At 38.2% G+C, this 21,305-nt stretch overlaps 1 protein-coding gene across 1 annotated transcript in view; it reads right to left on the bottom strand.

Annotated features, from left to right (window-relative positions):
- The window catches only part of ldlrad4.L (low density lipoprotein receptor class A domain containing 4 L homeolog), a 274,359-nt gene that overhangs the window by 173,382 nt on the left and 79,672 nt on the right, over positions 1 to 21,305 (bottom strand). Inside the window, exon 3 of the mRNA XM_041566354.1 lies at positions 13,890 to 14,340. Within this exon, the coding sequence (XP_041422288.1) occupies positions 13,890 to 13,929 (40 nt within the window). The 5' untranslated portion in view covers positions 13,930 to 14,340. The remainder of the gene's footprint in view (positions 1 to 13,889; positions 14,341 to 21,305) is intronic.

Here is a 21,305-nt window from a genome sequence, read left to right on the forward strand (position 1 = left end):
CTTTTTTTGGACATATTAGAGATTCTGATTTTATTTTTAAAAAGTCCGGTGTTTTTTTTGAACAACCTCAGCTAACCTTATAGTACTTCTACCCTCACTGCTCAATTGAAGACTTTCCCAGCCAGTAGTGTGGTAAATGTAAGCAAACCTTTTAGATACAAAGTAACTCAACTGCTCTATAAAAACACTCACTCTAGTGTTTATACTTATGACAAAGTATACCCCTGGTAGCATTGGTGTAACTACCGGGGGAGCAACTGCACCTGGGCCCGCAGGAGACCACTTTGCAGCAAACGTGGTAAGGAAAACTCAGTTCTGTGGGTGTGGGTCCTGGCGCATCCGGCATCTGGGCCCACAAACGGATAGTTACATTACTGCCTGGTACGAGAAATGTTTAGGGCAAAATCCACTTGTCCAGTGTTGATAGGCAGTCTCTATTATACTCGGTGGGAGCAGAATTGGTGCTTTGGACATTTCTCCTCGGTCATAAGGCCAGCACTTTAGAGCAATGCTGTTTTTCCCCACAAAGTAAATTGGGAAAGTCATACAAGCACCAGGAAATACATCACTACATACAACCAGAAAAACTCAAAGTCATTTATAAACAGTGGGCATCGGGGCAATAGCCCATGGCAACCAATATGATGTTTGCCGTCATTGCTCTTCCTGCAGCTGGCTAAAAAAGCTAATTATTGATTGGTTGCTATAGGTTATTGCCTAGGTGCAGTGCAGTAAGATACTGTACATTTTTTTCCAGGAAAAACGTAAAATATGTTCTTTGATAAAATAAATATACTATTTACAATATTTTATTTCCAAGCACAAGTTACCACTATGGGGTAAATTTATCAAAGAGTGAAGTTCCGCCACTAGAGTGAAATTCCGCAGCTCTCCATTCATTTCTATGTGATTTTGAAAGGCGTATTTATCAATGGGTGAAAGTGAAATTTCACCCTTTGATAAATACGCCTTTAAAAACCCCATAGAAATGAATGGGAAGTGGCGGAATTTCACTCTAGTGGCGGAACTTCACTATTAACTTCTATTAAATATACCCTTTTGTCTTCAGTATTCCTTACATCAGGAGAGAGTTCCCGCTGTGAGACGCATACCTCGACCCAACATATACATGTGCAAAATGAGTGCACTCCAATATGGCTGCCTGCACTGGGAACTCCCTCAAGGATTGAATCGGGAGAGGATTTGGTAAATCGATGAGAGCTAGGAGGGGAAAATGGGGCAGGTCTGAGGTGGATCGGAGAGGGTCAGGGATGAAAGGAGTAGCTATTACAAATTTACCGGCAAGTACGTTGCCAGTAAATTTATTACACCGGCCTTAGCCCTTGCAGGTATCTTACCAGCTAGTCCGGTAAAATCCCAGCCAGGTAGCAACCCCAGCTGCAGATCACCTATGATTGAGGATTTCTTGAAAAAATACTATTGTTTCCCCCATACTGAGTGTGGGCAACAATTTTAATAGGTGCAGAAAATCTATGAAGAGTTATTTTAAATATTACTGTTGTAATTCACTCATGTGCATCAATTACATCCTAGATATTCCTACAGGCTCTCCAGCTGGCAAAAAGAGACTCCAATTTAAAGGTGTAGTTCATTTTACAATTAAAGAGTGTCAATTTGTTGTGCACAAAGTATAACATAGACAGAGGTATTCTGTAACAATTATTAAATATTCTGTTCTTCAATTCTCCGGCTAGAAATTTTTACCACTACCTGTTTGTTTGGGCTTAATTACTGTAACAACAGGGCAGAAATAAGGAAACCATAATTGAATCTGAATAGGACAGGGTGTGAAACAAAAAATAAGCCATAAAAAACTTAAGAAGCAGAACAGAAGTTCTAATAATTTAAAACCTCACCAAATACATGACAGAAATGTAAAAGAACTGAAGAGTTGCTTTAGGAGCTAAACTACACAGGGGATTTTGATCAGATGTTGTGGATGATATTTTATCTTATCTTGCCATGCAACAGAACTCAACAGCAAAAGATTTTGTTGGATCCTGCATAATCTGATCCCCAGAGCTGTAATGTTAAGTCAGATCAGAGAAAATTGGATGGTGTGTTTTGTTTAAGGATCTACAGCCACCCTTCAAAGTATGTTTAATGAAAACGTCGGACGCACACTATCAGATTTTATCTCGTCAAATGAAGACACAACATGCAACATTACCATCCACCAGATGTGTTGAGTCAGATGGCAAATCTTCCATGTAGTTTACACATCAGATTTTTGTATCAGTCCCATTATATTTTGCCCCATTCGACTACATCCAATTTGTAGTATGTGATCAGTCGATCGGACACCATCAGAAAAAATCTCCCATGTCATTATCCCTAGGAGAATTAGTTTTTTTTTTAATAAAGTTTTATTTATTGGATGCAACATCAACTTACAGAAGTAAAGGATAATTTACAATGGTATTCAGAGTATATATTGGTTATTCACATGGGTTAAGCAACTCTTCATCAAAGTAGGAGTCATCATTAAATCAATAGTTACCACAACAGAAGAGCAAATCCTTCTTTCTGCTTTATAACTTAGACACTCAAACAGGGGGTACATGAGGGGGGGGGGTTTTGGGCCATGTGAGCTTGCGTTGGCATCTGTTCCCAGGTATGTAGGTGGTTTTGCTAGCTAGGTTCTTGGGGTGTGTTTGTATCAGTCATATCAACCCATACACCCCAGACTTTGCTGCTTGTAAAACTATAAAGAGATGAAGGCCTGGAATCTGGGATCCATTAACTTGCTTAATATACTGTATACTGGCTTGTACCAGGGGGGATTAATCCAACTGCAAATATACATCCACAGAAACAGAAGTTACATGGTAACTACATGAACTACATGAACAACATTGTGATAACCATCTAGAACAATGTGGTTATTATACTTTTCACAAGGTCTTTCTAAGCATACTTGTTGTATCAATGGGAGATATCTGTGAATTCAAACATCTATCAGCCAGTTTTTCAAACGTCCAATAGCTGGAAAGTGACTTATGCTAAGCCAGTAAAATATGCTGCTTTATGTTTAATCCTGTAAATCAGATGCAATTTGAGATTGTTTCCAAAACGCAATTTGTAAGCTAAACAGTGATGGCATGTTATACAGTACAAGCTGAATGCATAAGTAGTGTTTGACTACAGATAAATCCTTGCCTTTCTTATCAGTCTTCTGATCTTTCTGCTGGTATTGGTATTGCCTTGTGGGCACAAATGAAAACATCCTTTGAAGGCTGTGGCATGAATTTGCATAGACGATGTCGGTATATGCAAATCATTGTTTCTCAACAAAACAGATATATAAACATTAAGATTCTGTTTGTGTGGAGCAGAAATCAAAGGAAACAAATGTTGGAATGTATCAGTTAGCTTGGCTTGATCTTACTTTGTTATCTTTCCTTGGAATTCCTTTCTGATTGCTGTTCCTGCATTACTTGGCCTTTGACATAGAATATTCAGATGCAATGAGACAGTCTACATTACAAAAAAAACTACAAAATTAGTAATGTAGTTTGCTAATGGTGGTGGGAAGTTTATCAAATGGCCAGAAACACGGTCTCAAACTAACATGTGGGTGTTACTGATTCCAGTTTATTTTTTTATGTTTTACAAATCAAATAAGAAAAAATATACAGAAAAGATGAATTCATTGAGCTAAAACCTTTGTGTCAAGGCCTAGCGGCACTTGTGGGTTGGAGCCAGGACCAAGAAGGAAGCTGCTATGCAGGTTAGCAGGCAAGAGTCCAGTTTGAGGTACACAAGGTGTTAGGCAGGTTCATGGTCAAAATCCAGGCAAATAGTCAAGGGCAGGCATTGATCAGCGTAGTCAGGAACAAGGCAAGAGGTCAAAATCTATAAATCAATCAATAGTAGAATCATAGAGCAACCAGGAACAGTCAGGAATAGAACCTATATTCAAGCACTGAACCCAGGTCCCTGGCATCTTTTTATTTTAAAATTTTGTGTTGAAACATGGCACAATGACATCCCCATTCGACCATGGGCACCACCGTTTTCTGGAAGCTGAGCGCTCTGAAACAGAATGCTCATGACACTTAGTGAAAGTGAAAGGATAACAGCTAAGTGCATCAGGGTCTCTCAACTGCAGAACATTGTTCATACCTCCCAACCCGTTTTTTGCAGGGCAGTCCCGATTTTGACAGCTCAACCTGCAGTCCCAGGTTTGTTACATGTCCTGACTTTCTCTTTGATCTCCTGCACTGAACAGCCAGAAAAAGATACAAAGTTTCTAACTTAATAGGCTTTTGGCAGAAAGCCCAGCATAGATACTTAGATACTTTTGTAACAATTTAAGATAAGCAGGTCTCTTGGGGAAACTGACTTGCAGCTCAAAGGGCAATTCACCTTCATTAGGAAAAACACATAAAAAAACACAGAAATGTATTCAAACTTTCATAACCTGAAAAATTTTGTAAAATGGACATAGTAGTTAGGAGGTGTGGCCACAAAATGGGCAGCGCAGCAAATCTTTTTGTCCCTCTTTCTATTTCCTAAATGTTGGGAGGTATAGTATGATTGTGTCTCACACAGGTCAAAATTCTTCTTTCAGCCAAGTGATTTAACCAGCAGTTTACTACTACAATGTCCCATCTGTGCTAAAACCAGGAGATACTGACATTTGTGTTGCTGAAATACAAATTCTTGCCATTAAGTGGGACGAATTCCGCCCAAACTAAATTTTTTTTGCATAATGAAAAAATGTTATGTATTTATAAGCAATTTCAGATATATATAACATATACTAAAGATTCTCAGTGACTTTAAAGTAATATGCAAATAAAAATGACTGTTGACTGGTTATATTCTTTTCACTGGTTGTTCTGACTCCTGAATACAGCAGAGGTAAGCTGATTAACTAAAGTTGTGTACTGTTCTGTTATGTTAGACATCCAGTCACTCCAACCTTTACAGGTGACATTTTTGGCTAACTAGCTACATTAATAACATTATTTATTTTTCATAGCCTATGATCCAGTTTTTATTTTTACACTGAACTGTTCCTTTAAGGACTATAAATTGGACAAATGAATGTCCCAGTGAAAAGGCAAGTCTACTGCAACAGGAAAATATGAGCCAAGAATGATCTAAAGATTTCTAGCCCATGGTTAAAAAAAACCCTACTCAAAACTGCTCACACACCTAAAATATGGTCTGTGTATGGTTGCCTGACTATTCTGACCAATATCCATGTACCATTGAAAATGGTCTTTCAGACATGCTTGAAAATGTAATCTGTTGATATGGATATGGATGTGGGTGTGTTCATCAGGCATGTATGAAACTCTTATCTGATGATGTACTATGTCTGCCATGGACTGGGACACCAGGGGCCCACCCAAAAACCTTTGACCAGGGGCCCCCCAATTAATCTTAGACCAGGGGCCACTCTCAGTACTATCATTCTTCCTCTCCTCACTCAACCTCTATTCTCCTAGTCTCTTTTCTTTACATACTATACTCTATTACCCCATCTATTTAGCCTCTTTGTTCTCATAGAAATAGAGAATGGCCACGAAATAGGCCAAATGTTTAGCAGCAGGAGGGCCCACTGACACCTGGGCCCATCGGGACTTTTCCAGGTATCCCAGTGGGCCAGTTCGACACTGCTGCCAGTGCTTGGGAATAGACAGATGAGAGTTGCTTCAGAGTTGCTTCAGTTCCTCATCACTCAATAGAAAGGTAGCCATGCTGTGTATTGCAGGGGCACTCCATTCATGAGTTTATAACTGATGCCATCAGAACTCACCGCTTATAAGGATATAATTTACAAGATATTCATGGCTTTTGTGTTTTACATAACTGTATAATTCCTGTATAATGAACTCCTCCTTCTCTGTAAGTAAGAGTTCCTTGCAGCACCTGGGAGAAGGGAAGAGTTATTTTTTTTTTGTCAACTTCCTTTTTATTTCAACCGTTTTTCACTTTTCCCGTATGATCATTTACAATAACATCATAATGCACAATACATGGATGCATAGTACAGTACATTGCTTTACAAGGGAAAAGATACAATAAAGGAAAGAAAATAGAGAATGGAAAAGAAAAAGAAGAAAAAAAAATAAAGATAAAGAAAGTGATAAAACAAAATCAATCTACTGTGTGTACAAGTTATATCATTCGGTTAGTCACAACCTTTACCGTAACTGCAAACTATTGCCATAAGGCCCAGATATCAGATTAACATTCTCTCTAATAAAATGAACTCTGCCCATTGCCCTGTTCCAACTCAGAGGAGTGTAAAAGTCTCTCTATTAAGAATCCATGTGTCCCATATCTGTATTTCTCCAGCTGGTTATCAATTTGGTATGTCAAACGTTCATTAGCATGTATGAACTCTATCTTTTCCAAAACTTTAGGAAAAGAGAGGCAAGGTGATTTCCACTGTGGCGCAATATGAATCCTTGCTTCCATACAGATATGTTGTGTCAAATGTTGTGCCGACTGATTCATGCCTTCAAGCTTATGTCCAAGGAGCATGACTTCCGGACATGGATCAATAGGGGTATAGAAGAGTTTAGATAATACCTGAGATATCTTTTGCCATAGGTTTTGTGCCGTAGGACAGCTCCATCAGGTATGCCATGCCGTCCCTCTGGTTGAACAGTTCCTAAAGCATTACGGTGAGACAGTTGGATATATATGATGAAGTCGCTCTGGAACATAGTATGCTCTGTGGAAGAGTTTAAGCAAGGTTTCCACTATAGTAACATTATAGTAACATTCTCAAGTAGCTTTTGAGCCATGTTTCTGGAGAGAACGTTTTCCCCAAGTCTTTTTCCGAGTCCAGCATGTGTTGTAGTTTCTCCGGTACAACAGCATGGTTCAGATGGCTATAAGTAGCTGATAAAACATGTCTACTCATTAGGAAGGTCATGCAGATAGCTTCCAAAAAAGTTCTAGAGACCATATTTTTATTCCTGAAATGTTCAGCAATGTGTGATAGTTGCATTGCCCGGTAGGTTTCAGTAGTCAGGGCCTCATATTTCTGGATAAGTTCTGCCATATGTAGTAGCTTAGATCCATCAGTAAAATGATGAGCAGTTGTCAATCCTCTGTCTTCCCACCAGGTAAAGGCTGAATCAGACCAGCTTGGGGGAAAAAGTGTGTTTCCATGTATTGGTACCAGTCCAGAAGGTTTAGATGCCAAGCGATATTTGAATTTAAATATGTTCCATGGTTGTAGCATAATATAAGTCAATGGGGACACAGTTCTGCAAATTTTTAATATCTGAGTTTGGGTTCCAGAGTAAGCTCTGTAGTGAGAAGGGTTGTACCATGTTTGTCTCCATGGTCACCCACAAAGGTGCATGAGGTCCTCCATGTATTGGGGGAATTTGGGCACAATGTGCTTCTCTGTAATAATGGAGTAAATTTGGGACTCCCAGTCCTCCTCTAGTCTTGTGGAAAAACATAATTTGCTTATTGATCCTTGGTCTCTTGTTGCCCCATATGAAGGCCATAAATGTTGGTTGGAAATTTATCAAATCCCTTCTCAGAATGGCAATGGGCAGAGTTCTGAAATAATACAATAACCTAGGCAAAGTCATCATTTTGATACAATTTATCCTCCCTATCCATGAAATCTGCTTCAGCCTCCACTCCTGTAGTTCGTGTGTCAGTCTCTTATACAATTGAGGGTAATTACTTTTATACATTGTTTCTAGATTAGAAGTGAGATGTATACCTAGATATGATAAATATTTTTCTCTAATTTGGAACCCAAAGTTGAGCTCAATAAGCTTACTGGTACTCTTGGAGATGCCACAAGGCAGAAATTCACTCTTACCCTGGTTCAGTCGTAGTCCCGAGGCCTTAGAGAACTCTTGAATAATTTGGAGAAGATTGGGCAACGTGGTTAGAGGCTGTGTAACAGTAAGCAATAAGTCGTCTGCGAAAAGGGATACTTTATGTTCAGTATTGGCTATAGTGTTGTCCTTAACATTCTGGTTACTCCGAATAGCCTCTGCCAGCGGTTCCATTGCGAGGGCAAAAAGGCCGGGGGACAATGGACATCCCTGTCTGTACCTCTTTGTATCTCAATAGTTTGACAGGAAGAAGTGGGTAATTTCAGGGAGGCTGACAGGGTAGAGTAATACGTTGAGAGTATAGTAGTAAAGGGTTCACTGATCCCAATGGAGCCAAATATTGCTCTAAGATATTGGCAGTCAAGGGAATCAAATGCCTTTTCTATATCCAAGGCTAATATTCCCAGGGGTGTTTTGGTAGATTTCGCATGTTGTATGATGTTAAGAACCTTTCTCACATTATCTCCTGCCTGTCTGAATGGAATGAATCCAACCTGATCCTTATGTATTACTTCTGCCAAAAGAGATGATAGCCTCCGTGCTAATATGCTAGTTAAAATTTTTCAATCAATGTTCAATAAGGAAATGGGGCGATAATGTTTTGGCTGTAAGGGGTCCTTATCTGGTTTACGGATCAGTGTGATATGCGTTGACAGTAATTCTTGGGGGATGGATTTACCATCCCGAATATTGTCAAATGGGGATTTTAGGTGTGGAATTATTATATCTGCAAATACTTTATAATATTTGGCTGATAGGTCAACAGGGCCCGGTGCTTTCCCGACCTTAAGGTGCTTTATCGCATAGGCAATGTCCTCCACTGTTATTGCAGCATTTAATGTATCTTTACTTGATTTAGAGAATGTAGGGGATATTGGGAAAGGAAGTTTTGTATACCTCGGGAATCTGGTTTATGTGTTTGTGCATAAAGTTTCCTATAGAAGTCCAAGAATGTATCCCTAATTGTTTCTGGATGAGAGGTAATGGTGCCCAACAAAGTTTTAATGCGGGGTATCTGATTAATCTGAGATTTAGTTCTTAATAGGTTAAGTGTCTGGTTTGTTACAGTTTTTATAGTACCTAAACCTAGTCCACCTAATGGCTTTATCTACCTGTTCCATTTGTAAGGTATTCAATTCCTGTTTAACTGCCTTAATACGTTTGGTCAGGTGGCATGACGGTTTATTTTGGTTGAGCTTTTCCAAGTAAAGCGGAGTGGATAGACAAATATACGCATACAAGTTACTTACATGTGACTGGTCCGCATCTACCCTCGTGGTGGCCCTCCGTCAGCGGACTCCGCTCCAGGCACAATGACAACGTCCAAAGTAATAGTAGATAGACAGGAGCCTTAATGACCTCTCTTTGGCACTTCATCAGCTCTGATGAAGTGCCAAAGAGAGGCACGAAACACGTCAGGTGACTAGAAACGTTATGGTTTAGTTAAAGAGCTCCAGGAGGATACCTGTTTGTGCTTTTAAAGATGCTTGGAAATAAAGATGTTTTTTTATCTTAAAACTACCCGTGGTCATTACGGCTCCTGTCTATCTACTATTACTTTGAGCTTTTCCAAGGCAAGCAATGAAGCTTCAAGGTGGCTATACCTTTCCCTTTGCTGTTTTTTTCCTCCTAGCTGCATGTTGTGTGAGATATTCTTGTATAGTTGCCTTATGGGCCATCCATACAATGTCTGGCGCTACATCCACCGTGATATTTTTCTTGAAATAGTTAGTTAGTGTAGATTTCAACTCTTGCATGACCTGGGGGTTGCTGAGCAAGCGTTCATTAAGGCGCCACCTAGAAGATCTAGGCACCCTGTATCGTAACCTTAGCTACCATAAGATCATGGTCTGACCCGAGCTTGATAAAAGGCCTGAAGGCCTGAAACGTCGCAGACCAGGCTGTTTGCCATAAAATGTACCAATAAAGGCATTTTAAATTGATTGGTGCTGTACGAAAACGTCTTCCATGGTCTGACCATGGACATACTTTAATAAAAGCATCATTTAGATTGGGCACCATTGCCGTATTGAGTAAGATAGCATCAATTCTAGAATATTGTTTATGGGGGGCCGAATAAAAGGTGTATCCTCGTGTCTTAGGATGGAGTTCTCTCCAGCTGTCAACAAATTGGGATGCATTGAGAACATTTTGGGTTGTTCTAGCAGCCTTAGCAACACCTCTATGTTTCTTTTTGGGTGTGTATGCTAGAAAATATCGGGAATATTGGCAATGAAAATATTTTGGGAATGACTGTCTAGTGAAGTGAGTTTCCTGCAAACAAATCACATCTGGCTGTATACGTTCATACCATTGGAAAGCTTGTCTACGCTTCCGAGGAGAGTTTACCCCCTATATATTATGGGAGATTATTGTAAATGCCATTATGAAATGTACCTATGAAAAAGCCGTTATAGCGAAACATTACCTTACCCCAAAGGGGAGCATACCAAGCAGAATGCATGGGCCTAGGGATAGGAGATAACAGGAGTGGAGGCCAAACATCTCTAATAGAATGTTATACAAGTATAGCAAACATTCAGGGAACCTGGGAAGGAACGTGGAGTTAGGCATAAGCTGCAATGGGTACAGAAAGCACAGTAAACATTTGTACACACAGTGGATCAACCTAAAGTAAAAAACAAAACATTTTAAGCAAAACCTATCTATATTATATGAAACCTAAGAGTTCCTGAGAAAAAGCCCCAATTTTGGGGGAAATGTCCTGGCGATACAGCGACTGTCTCTGTAGTGTCGCCACAGGGCTGGGAAATGTGGGCAGCAACTATTCCCAAGCCCATTTACACAATTTCAACGTATCCTGCACAAATGTGTAGAAACATGGGGTATAAAGTATACTTATCCGGGCAGCTCCCTGTTATCTGGCATCATTTGGGATCGAAGCCTTTGTGGTTTTGGAATACCGGAGTTTCGACCAAGGTGAGAAGGTGAGCGTGGGCCAGCCACCACTTGCCACTCTTTTTGAGGTCTCGGGCTACTCCCCCCATGATGACGTCGGTGAGGGAGTTAGAAGGCCCTCTTTCTGCAATACATGCAGGGCTGCCTCCGTTGTCTTAAAGGAATACAATCGGTTATTGTAGTGCAATGGAGTGCAAAGGGGAAGCCCCATCTGTACTTAATCCGTGCCTTTTGAAGCTGTAAAGTAATGTCCTTTATCTGCCTCCTGTTTTGCAAGGTAATATTTGATCTCTAATCGGCTCATGCTGTAATTTCAGGACTATGTCCCTAGGCGTATCGTTGGTGCGAGGCCTGGCTAACGCCCTATGTATTCTCACCATCTGCAGTCTCTCAGGCGGTGCCTCGGGGAGTAAAGTAGTAAAGAGATTCATTGCAAATTGCTCTAGGTCCATATCAGTCTCTGGGACCCCGGGTAGGCGGATGTTAGCCCTTCGGGATCTGTTTTCGAGGTCTTCAATCTTTTCCTCCATTGCCGCCATCTGTTCCTTTTGGAATTCTATAGCGTCACTGTCAGCACGTATAGCCACTACAAGCTCCTCTGTGCGGTCCTCCAAGGCACTCGTACGATTGCCTAATTCTTGGATTTGTTTAGTAAAATCCCGACCGCAGCTGCAAGCTCTGTCTGGAACATGGTCTGTATCGTATTTAAGATTTCTGAAACCTCGGAGGACGGTCCCTGTGTTCTGGTTGGGAGTGCGTCAGCTCTGCGTCTTGTGAGGCCTGCAAAGATGGCGGAGGTGTGTCTGGACTCCTATGCTGAAAAAACGTATGCGTGCTCAGCGCTGCCCTCTTCTCTTGGTCGTCTGCTGTGGCATAGTGATATCAGTCACTCCTAAGATAGATAGACTCGGTGCCGGAACGTTTTATAGTTTTGGTTAAATTAAGCGGGCTGGGATATGGACCTCACATCAGGTGCGTCTTCTTCTGATGGCACCGCGCATGCGCCCTTGGGAAGAGTTTTTTTTATATAGTAAACTAAAAATATTTGTTTAAAATAAAGGACTAAAGGGGATCTAAGTACTAACGACAAAAAATAAAACAATGATTAATTAGTAATTGAAAAAAAAACTTTTTAATAAAAAGAAAAAGCATAACACATTTTCAGAACAAAGCTTTCCATTTGGCTCAAATTAATAACATGACATGTATATATTGTTGCTTACACTCCTGGGCAATGTAATGAATGTAACTCGGTACTAAACTTGTAATGTACCGAATCCATTTTTTTTTTAATTTGGCCGAATCCCAAAGCCTTTATGAAAGATTCGGATGAATACAGAAAGGAATCGAAACCCTAATTTCCATATGGAAATTAGGGAAAAGTGGGGGAATGAGAGCTGAGTGTAAAGCACACTTTAAAATAATTTTAGGCCTCCTTTTTTGTGTGAAGAAAAGTGACATGATTTTTTTGGATTCAGTTCTGACAGGCACTTAGATTCTAATGTATCCGAATCCTGTTGAAAAAGGCAGAATCTTAGCCGAATTCTTATATCAAACCTATAGGCTCCATCCTTATCATGTACTAAGTGTGTGTTCTCAGAATAATGTCTGACTAAAACAATCATACTTGCTCTATTTATTTAATACTGTGCATCAAACAATATATGGGTTTATCACCATGGGATTGTCTTAGTTTTCCAGTCCACTTGGGATCCTCATATTTTTGGGCTGCTCAGTAAACTGTGATCATAAAGCATACTAAATACTGTACATGAGGGGCAATGTAATTACAGGTATGGGACCTGTTATCCAGAATGCTTGGGACCCGGAGCTTTCCGGATAATGGATCTTTCTATAATTTGGATCTTCATACCTTAAGTCTACTATAAAATCATATAAACATTAAATAAACCCAATAGGCTGGTTTTGCTTCCAATAAGGATTAATTATATCTTATTTTAGATCAAGTACAGGTACTGTTTTATTATTACAGAGGAAAAAGGAAATTATTTTAAAAATTTTGTATTATTTGGATAAAATGGAGTCATTGGGAGATGATCTTAACGTAATTCTGAACTTTCTGGATAACAGGTTTCCGGATAACGGATCCTATACCTGTACATAGAACAGTTATGATGCCTCCCACTTTGTTGTGACAGTGTTGTAAACAGGCATATATTATACAAAGGGGTTATCTGTGCACTGGGAATCTAATTATCTACCTTGTAAGTACCAAACTTGAAGTAGCTTTAGTTTTCATATTCAAGAAATAACAAGTGCACAGATGATAATTAAAACAATAGGAAAATGTATGTTCAGCACAAGTTCTATATTGTGCACTTATGTTGAGCAAGAGGGTATTTTGCCCCTTTAAAAAAACCCTAAAGACATACTGAGCCAAATAATTCAAAACTGTAGTAGGTAACCATTATATTGGGAAAATGTTGAGAAACTACTGAGTAGTAGAAAATACTGAGTGCTCCGTTTGGACAAAGAACAAAGACTTTGAGAGATCCATTCTCATGAGTACATGGACAACCTCCTGCATGTGCTCGCACTTACATGCACATACTAGTTCAAATATAGGACTAACGGGAATTTAATAAAATTTAATTTAGCTTTTGCTAACCCAGAAACTGTTTAGCGACCACTTCTGACAGTGGAAGACCATTTGCGAATCTTATGGTCTGCGCCAATGCGCAGTCAATGTAATAAAACTTCTTATTGAAAAAGTCGTTATGTTTGCTCCAAAAGATTACGACACCATCAAGCACTTCTTAAGAGTACACAATTAAAATTCGCAATGTAATAAGAGTTTAAAGGGATACTGTAATGTGAAAACATGTTTTTTTCAAAATACATCAGTTAATAGTACTGCTCCATCAGACTTCTGCACTGAAATCCATTTTTTAAAAGAGCAAACAGATTTTTTTATATTCAATTTTGAAATCTGACATGGGGCTAGACATATTGTCAATTTCCCAGCTGCCCCCAGTCATGTGATTTGTGTTAGGATAAACTTCAATCACTCTTTACTGCAAATGGCTGCAGTGTCCCATATGTAATATAATTCATCTGCACAACATGACCAAACTCACCATCAACAACTTAGATTGTTACCTGTGAAAGCATTTGTGGCCTGCAAACCAGCTTCCTGCATACTGCTTCTCAGCCAGTGTTGAAAGTCCAACTTTAACCTGTCCTTCCAGAGATGACTGATGGACAGGCAAATATCAGGTCACTTCCATTCTAGCCATTCCATGTCTTTCTGCATCCGAAGAAATTCCTGAACTGTGAATTTAGCCACAGATCCAATAACGCAATTCCAGAGCTTAACAGGTCAAAATATTTAAATATATCTGTCCAACCAAGAGTATGATGCCATGATGATAAACAAGAAACTTAAAGGGGGCGAGATAATTCAAAGATGCTTTATTATCCTTTGCCCAGGAGAATTCGCTCACCCATCAGTTCATCTTTGTCTTTATTTTGCAAGGCTTGGCTGGTGCTGTCTTCAAGCTGTGTCTGGCCCCCGCTGTCTTAAATGGCTCTATTCCCCCAGGCACGCTAACTGAGGAATTAAAAAAAAATGCAGAGAGATTACATTACCTAATGATCTCTAGCAACATTAAAATGAACAAACCCAAAAAAGGAACAAAAGAAACCCTCTGGAAGTAAGTGGCATACATAAGAGGGGATTTTCAAAAAGGTAAATATTACAATTTTGCTGAGATGAAATGTGTGACCATGCAGTACTTTGAAATGTAAATCACATCATGCTTTCTGAATTGCATATGACCCCCTTAGCGCCGTTTATCTTTCAGACTTCAAAGCCATAGTTACTAGAAATGGGAGAGAGAAGGAGGGGAGAATGGGGTCAGAGAAAAGAACAACAGGACTGCAATAAAAGAAGGAAAAGATAGCCCTGGTTTAACTGAAGTCTGCATCATCCCTCACAAAGAGGAACGCTACTGAAAATGTGCTGATTTTCTTATAAGTACAGAAAGCCAAGGGGTGAACACTATAAGGACTAAATCCATAATGGCAGGGAATAATTGACACCATGGTAAATCAGTTGAAACCAGCACTAAAGTGATGCACAATTCAGTCTTATTTGCTGCCTACTAAATAAAAAGAACTCTGCTGTGCTCATGCATACTTAGTATATTTTACTGAAATACAGTATATCATACCTCACTTGTAATAAGTATCTAATATTACCATATCAACCATAATCCATTAACCACAAATTATCACTATGTCCCAATTTTTATTTACAAGGAGACTATATTTATCAATCTATCAATTTCATGTTATCCGCAATGCTTGGGACCTGGGATTTTCAGATAATGTATCTTTCTGTAATTTGGATCTCCTTCCCTTAAAGGGACGCTGTCACAGGAAAACCTGTTTTTTACAGCATGTGTCAGTTAAGTATTAGCATTTTTTTAAAACAGCAAATAGATTTTTTTTTAAATTCAGTTATTAGATTTTACGTGGGGCTAAACATGTTGTCAGTTTCCCAGGTGCCCCCAGTCATGTGACTTGTGCTCTAATAAACTTCAATCGATTATTACTGATGCACTGCAAGTTGGCTTGATACCACCCTCCCATTCCCCCCCAGCAGACCATCAACAGTACAATGGGAAACAAACAAGATAACAGTTCCCTGACACCTGCAGTGCTAAAAATGCTCCTATGCTCAATGTTTTGAAAACAAAACTCAAAGACTACCTCTGGGAGCACCTGGATAACACCTGAACTGACACTTATATAACAGTGTAACAAACTGTAACCCACAGCACCTTACTACCCCTCTGAATTGTGTCTGTATGTTACCCTCCCATTTAGACTGTAAGCCCTACAGGGTAGGGTCCTCTAGCCTTTTGTTTCCTTGACACTGAGCACTTAATCTATATTGTAATTATAATTTTTATATTTATGTGAATTGTATTTCTAATAATGCACTTATTGTTACTTTTTATTCCAATGACCCCTTGTTTGTTACTACTAATTTATTGTGTTGCTGTACAGTGCTTTGCCCTCAAGGAGCGCTTTAGAAATAAAAATATACATACATACATACATACATACATACATACATACATACATACTATGTCCCGCCTAGTGATAGATATGAGAATAGCACTGGATAGTAAAACACCCAATCCCGACTGTGACTGTGACAGTTACAATGAGTAGGAGAAACAATAGCTTATCTGAAATCATTTCCATTGTGATGTGCTGGCTCTTGCTAAAAACACAAACTGTAGCTACAAAGCAATGAATTATTCCATTAATTGCTCTTGGCAAACCTACATAGTAAGTATCACATTCTAATATACACACCACTAATAAGTCAACAATATGTAATTAATCAGTAATTTGGCATGAAACATTTTTTCTTAACCAAATCCAAGTTCTTTGCCTTTAATATACAGTGACGACTACCTTACAATTTTTCTAAAGAAAAGATGAATCAATTAACATTAGCTTAGGAGATAATTCCTATTTAATATATTTATCTCACTCAAACTATACCAGAAAGAGTTAATGAATATCTACAGAGATTTATTTATGTATTGTACAAAGATTAGAAAATGCAAAATCTGAACTAATAGGAGGTGACACACAGTTAAAAACTCAACCAAAGAGAGGTATATTGGATTTATATGTATATATGAGAACACACTTATACAATGGTCTCAGTGTAAGTAGGAGGTGTTTATATTGGTATTACATCACAGCAACAACATACTTATTTAATTACTTGTAACACTGGCATTTAAAGTTATGATTATCATTATTAATAATGATAAGATATTATTGGTATATCTAATAATATCCTAAAGCTTTATACTGTGTCACATTGCTTTCTCTTTTCTATCTCTGTTTACACAGATGCCTGCTTCCTTATGCAATATACAGGTATGGGACCTGTTATGCAGAATGCTTGGAACCTGGGGTTTTCCAGATAATGGTTCTTTCTGTAGTCAAAATATGAGTTTAGAGCTTAATAAATAAAAACTCACCCATGTTGTATTCATTCCTATGGGATCTTTAGAATTGCATTTATCAGGGGGTAAAAGTTAGAACTCATAAAATGATAAATACGGTTCTAAAAATCCCATAGGAATGAATAGAATGTTTCTGAGTTTATATTTATTAAGCTCTAAACTCACATTTTGATAAATATACCCATAAATATTAGATAAACCAATGGGCTGGTTTTGCTTCCAATAAGGGTGAATTACAGCTTAGTACAAGGTAATGTTTTATTATTACAGAGAAAACGGAAATCATTTAAAAAAAATTGGATTATTAGGATAAAACTGAGTCTATGGGAGATGGCCTTTCCGTAATTCGGAGCTTTCCGGATAACAGGTTTCTGGATAACGGATCTCATACCTGTACAATTATTGCTTAATGTGTGCCATTAGATGATAGAAATATTGGTTTTGATTCCGCCACTGATTGATATAACACTGAGTAGCATAACTATGATTTTTTTGACAGCATATATGTATGTGTAATGAAATGCCCCTACAGGGTATAAAACACATAGACATATCTTTCCCCCTTTGCCTCTAGTATTTTGCTTTGTTACTGATATATTCAGGGTTTTTAGCACAGATCAACTATTGACACAAATCACTTCATTCTATAGAGAACAGGGGTTGATGTTACAACAAACACATTTCTCTCACACGCTGATGCATATATGATTATTTAATGGCAATGAGAAGACTGGCCTCTGGCAGGCCTCTGGCAAAGAAAAAGAACTAGGAAAGGGATTAATAGGTTTTAAAATGTAAATGCCTTGCCTGTTCTTAAAATGTCTCTGTCTTTCTCTCGCTCTCTCTCTCTCTTTTCTTTCAAGTCAGAGGAATAAGTAAAGGGAAACTTATTGAAAAATGTGTTTATGAGACCATATTGCTCCAAAAAAGCTAAGGATGCCAGTAGTATCCCTAAGGTATTCACAGGGATGAAACTATGCCTGTGGCCTATTTGTACTACAAATATTAATAAACGCCACTGTTTTCTACACACAAATATGGTTCTTAAAGTATCAAGATCCAAATTACAGAAAGATCCATTATCCAGAAAACCTCAAGTCCCGAGCATTCTGGATAAAAGGTCCCATACCTGTACCACCCATTTGATTTTGCAGTGCAAGTTATTCACGCACTTCGTCTATGCATGTCCTAATAGATACTTTTTAAATTTTACTACTACCTGTACCTCGCTACTGCATTTATTAATTGAGGCTCTCCTTCACCTACATTTAGTTTTGCAAGTAATTCATGGTCTGATGCATTTTTGCCCTAACACAACTGTGGAAAATGGGGCAGTGATGGGAACACATAACAACATATGCACATGATCGCATGTGGGATGTTATTTAATATCCAAAAAATTGTAAATGAGTAAAACCCGCACAGGTAATTTATTATTCATGTAATTGATAGGTTCATAATTCAATGAGTTTAAAAAAATGAGCAGTGACTTGCACACTAAGCAGTAAGTTAATTGGATAAAGTTATTTCCTCTTTTCTCCCAAATTATTAATTCCCTTTTAACTGAATCATAGGCAAGTGTCATGCTCAGTCTTCAAGAAAATGAAGTGTGTGCTAATTCTTGTTGTTTTCCTGCTGGTTGGTTTGACGGAGCGTTCCCACACTGGGGCTGCAGAAGGCTTTCAGGGAAATCTTCAATAACATATTGTGATAAACGGGTAAACTAGAACCTCTGGGCAGATCATCTACCATATTTGTCATCCCCTGTTACGTTCCAGTGTCAGTATTCTCCGAGAGATTTATAGGTTCTTCACCTTAAGACAGAATTACTCAGTGTCCGGCATTAGAAGGACAGAAAATCAGTGGAGCAAATAACTGGGATGTTATTACTCACATTAATTCTTTTTTTAAAATGTCTGTCACAGCTGAAGTCTTCTTATCCTGGACTAAACACAGAGCTGGAATATGAATCTGTTTCATTTCCTATTGTATAATGCTACTTCTTGCCCTGAGTCAAATTAAACACATATTTAACAAGATAATGGAATATGCAAAAAAAAAAAAAAAGACAACAAAGAAAACAAAGAGAAACAAAAGAAACAAAGAGGGTTGCTACTGGGCACATTTCAATTACTGTACACCTATATTGAAATATTGAATATCAATTTATTGGGTGCACATTTGTCTCCAAAACACTCTCCACTAGAAATACATATTAAACCTCAAAGTGCACGTGCTTTCACATATCCAAAAGGGGCGTCCCCTGAAAATCATTAAGGATATATAGGAGGGATAACATCAACACAAGGTAAATATTAAAATTGACCTTAACATATATTAAAAATAAATATTAAATATGGCTGCACTGAGGCACTGAAACAACAGCCTATTACAGTAACTGGCACATTAGCACATATGGAAGGAATGTATAGTTTAAAGCAGTTGAAACATTCATTGGCAGTTTATATGAGTGCCGCTATCAAGTGCCAATCTCCTTAATAGCTTCAGCTCAGTATAAAGACCAACAGTTATGCGGAACCAACTCAATGGGGCCCATTCACTAAGCTCGAGTAAAGGAATAGAGGAAAATAGAGGAAAAAAACTTTGATTTTCGAATGGGTTTTTTTGGCTTCTTCGACCATCTAATTGGCTACGACCTTCGAATCTAACAATTCGAACTAAAAATCGTTTGAATATTCGACCACTCGATAATCGAAGTACTGTCTCTTTAAAAAAAACTTTGACCCCCTAGTTCGCCACCTAAAACCTACCGAGGCCAATGTTAGCCTATGGGGAAGGTCCCCATAGGCTTTCCAAGGTTTTTCTGATTGAAGGATAATCCTTCGATCGATCGAACGATTATTCCTTAGATCGTTCGATCGAACGAATTGCGACTTCGAAGTCTAAGGATTTAAATTCAGCAGTCGAATATCGAGGGTTAATTAACCCTCGATATTTGACCCTAGGTAAATGTGCCCCAATATGTCTAGGTATCAGGTCCCAAACTGGGCAAATTTGCAGTGCCTCAGTGTCTATTTAAGCACCAATACTATACTTTTGCAGCAGATTTTTACAGTCAATGCCATCTGTGATTGCCTAGCTGGCAATCCAATCATTTGTTTTATATACTGAACATGTATCCTGCCATGAATCCGTCACAACTAGTGATGAGCCAAATTTTCACCGTAAAAATAAGCCCAAAGACTCCAATGTATTACAGGTATAGGATCCGTTATCTAGAAACCCATTATCCAGAAAGCTCTGAATTACGGAAGGGACATCTACCATTGATTCCTTTTAAATCAAATAATTAAAAAATTTTAAAAATGATTTCCCTTTTCTTTGTTAAAGTAAAAGAATACATTGTAAATACAAATGTAGATAACAATTAATCTATATTGGGGATAAAACATTCCTATTGGGTTTAATTAATGTTTAAATGATTTTTTAGTAGACTAAAGGCATGGGGATCCAAATTATGGAATGATCCATTATCTGGAATACCCGAGGTCCCGAGCATTCTGGATAATAGATCCCATAAAAGTTGCACAGCTTATGTGAAAATATTCCCATTGATTTTAGTGTATTTTGTGAAATGGGACTGATTCCCCCATCACTAATCACAACACCAATAGGCTCCACCGACAGCCCTAACAATCACCTAATCCTTTTTTCTATATGATTTTTTCATAATAAATAATGTTGCACTTCCTTAATCTGATGGTAGTCTGTTGATCACTTTATACAAGGGCCCCACAAGTGACAAGTGATCATTAAGAACAGCACTGTAATACATATGTAACTGGGCCCCAGTAAATTTAGCAGCATATTTATGTTGCCTAACATGAGAAGGCTCAGCAAGGCAAATTAAAAACCTACAGGGAAGTTTATGTTATCAAAACTGGATATCTTAGTAAAAGAAAACTGACCAACTCATGGAGGCCTACTGTATATATCAAAGGTCGGATTTTAGTGGTTTTAGAGTTGTCAGTGTTATGACATTTATTGAAAGATCCAAATAAAAAAATTATTATCAGAAAACAATGCACTAAAAAATATTAATACCTCTAAAAATTCAAGTTTTTTTGGACAATTCCTAGCAAAAAAAATCCGAAACCAATTTGATTTAAAACGGTCCAATAGGATCAGCGCAGCTCCCACTGACTTCTACAGGATCTTGACAACTTTTACCTGCCAAAGTTTTGTATTAGTGGTTTTCGTAGTTTTTACACATAAATCTTGACTTTTTAGAGCTTTTATAAAAAAAAATAGGAAAACCATAAATGTTTTGAGATTCTTGGTAAAAAAAATCAAAATTCAATTGTTAGTAAATGGACCCCTAATTATAAATAAATATAAATTATAACCTTTTTCCTTTGGAAAAAGCCTTCACTTCTTTATAGCTGCTAAGGGGATTGCAGACCTGCAGCAAAATATGATCAGGATAAGCAATATATATTGGTTGAATTAAGAAATAAGAACAATAAGCTGAGACACATTTGGAAGGAAGTCATTTCAG

Source organism: Xenopus laevis, chromosome 6L, assembly GCF_017654675.1.
Source record: "Xenopus laevis strain J_2021 chromosome 6L, Xenopus_laevis_v10.1, whole genome shotgun sequence".
Classification (NCBI taxonomy): domain Eukaryota; kingdom Metazoa; phylum Chordata; class Amphibia; order Anura; family Pipidae; genus Xenopus; species Xenopus laevis.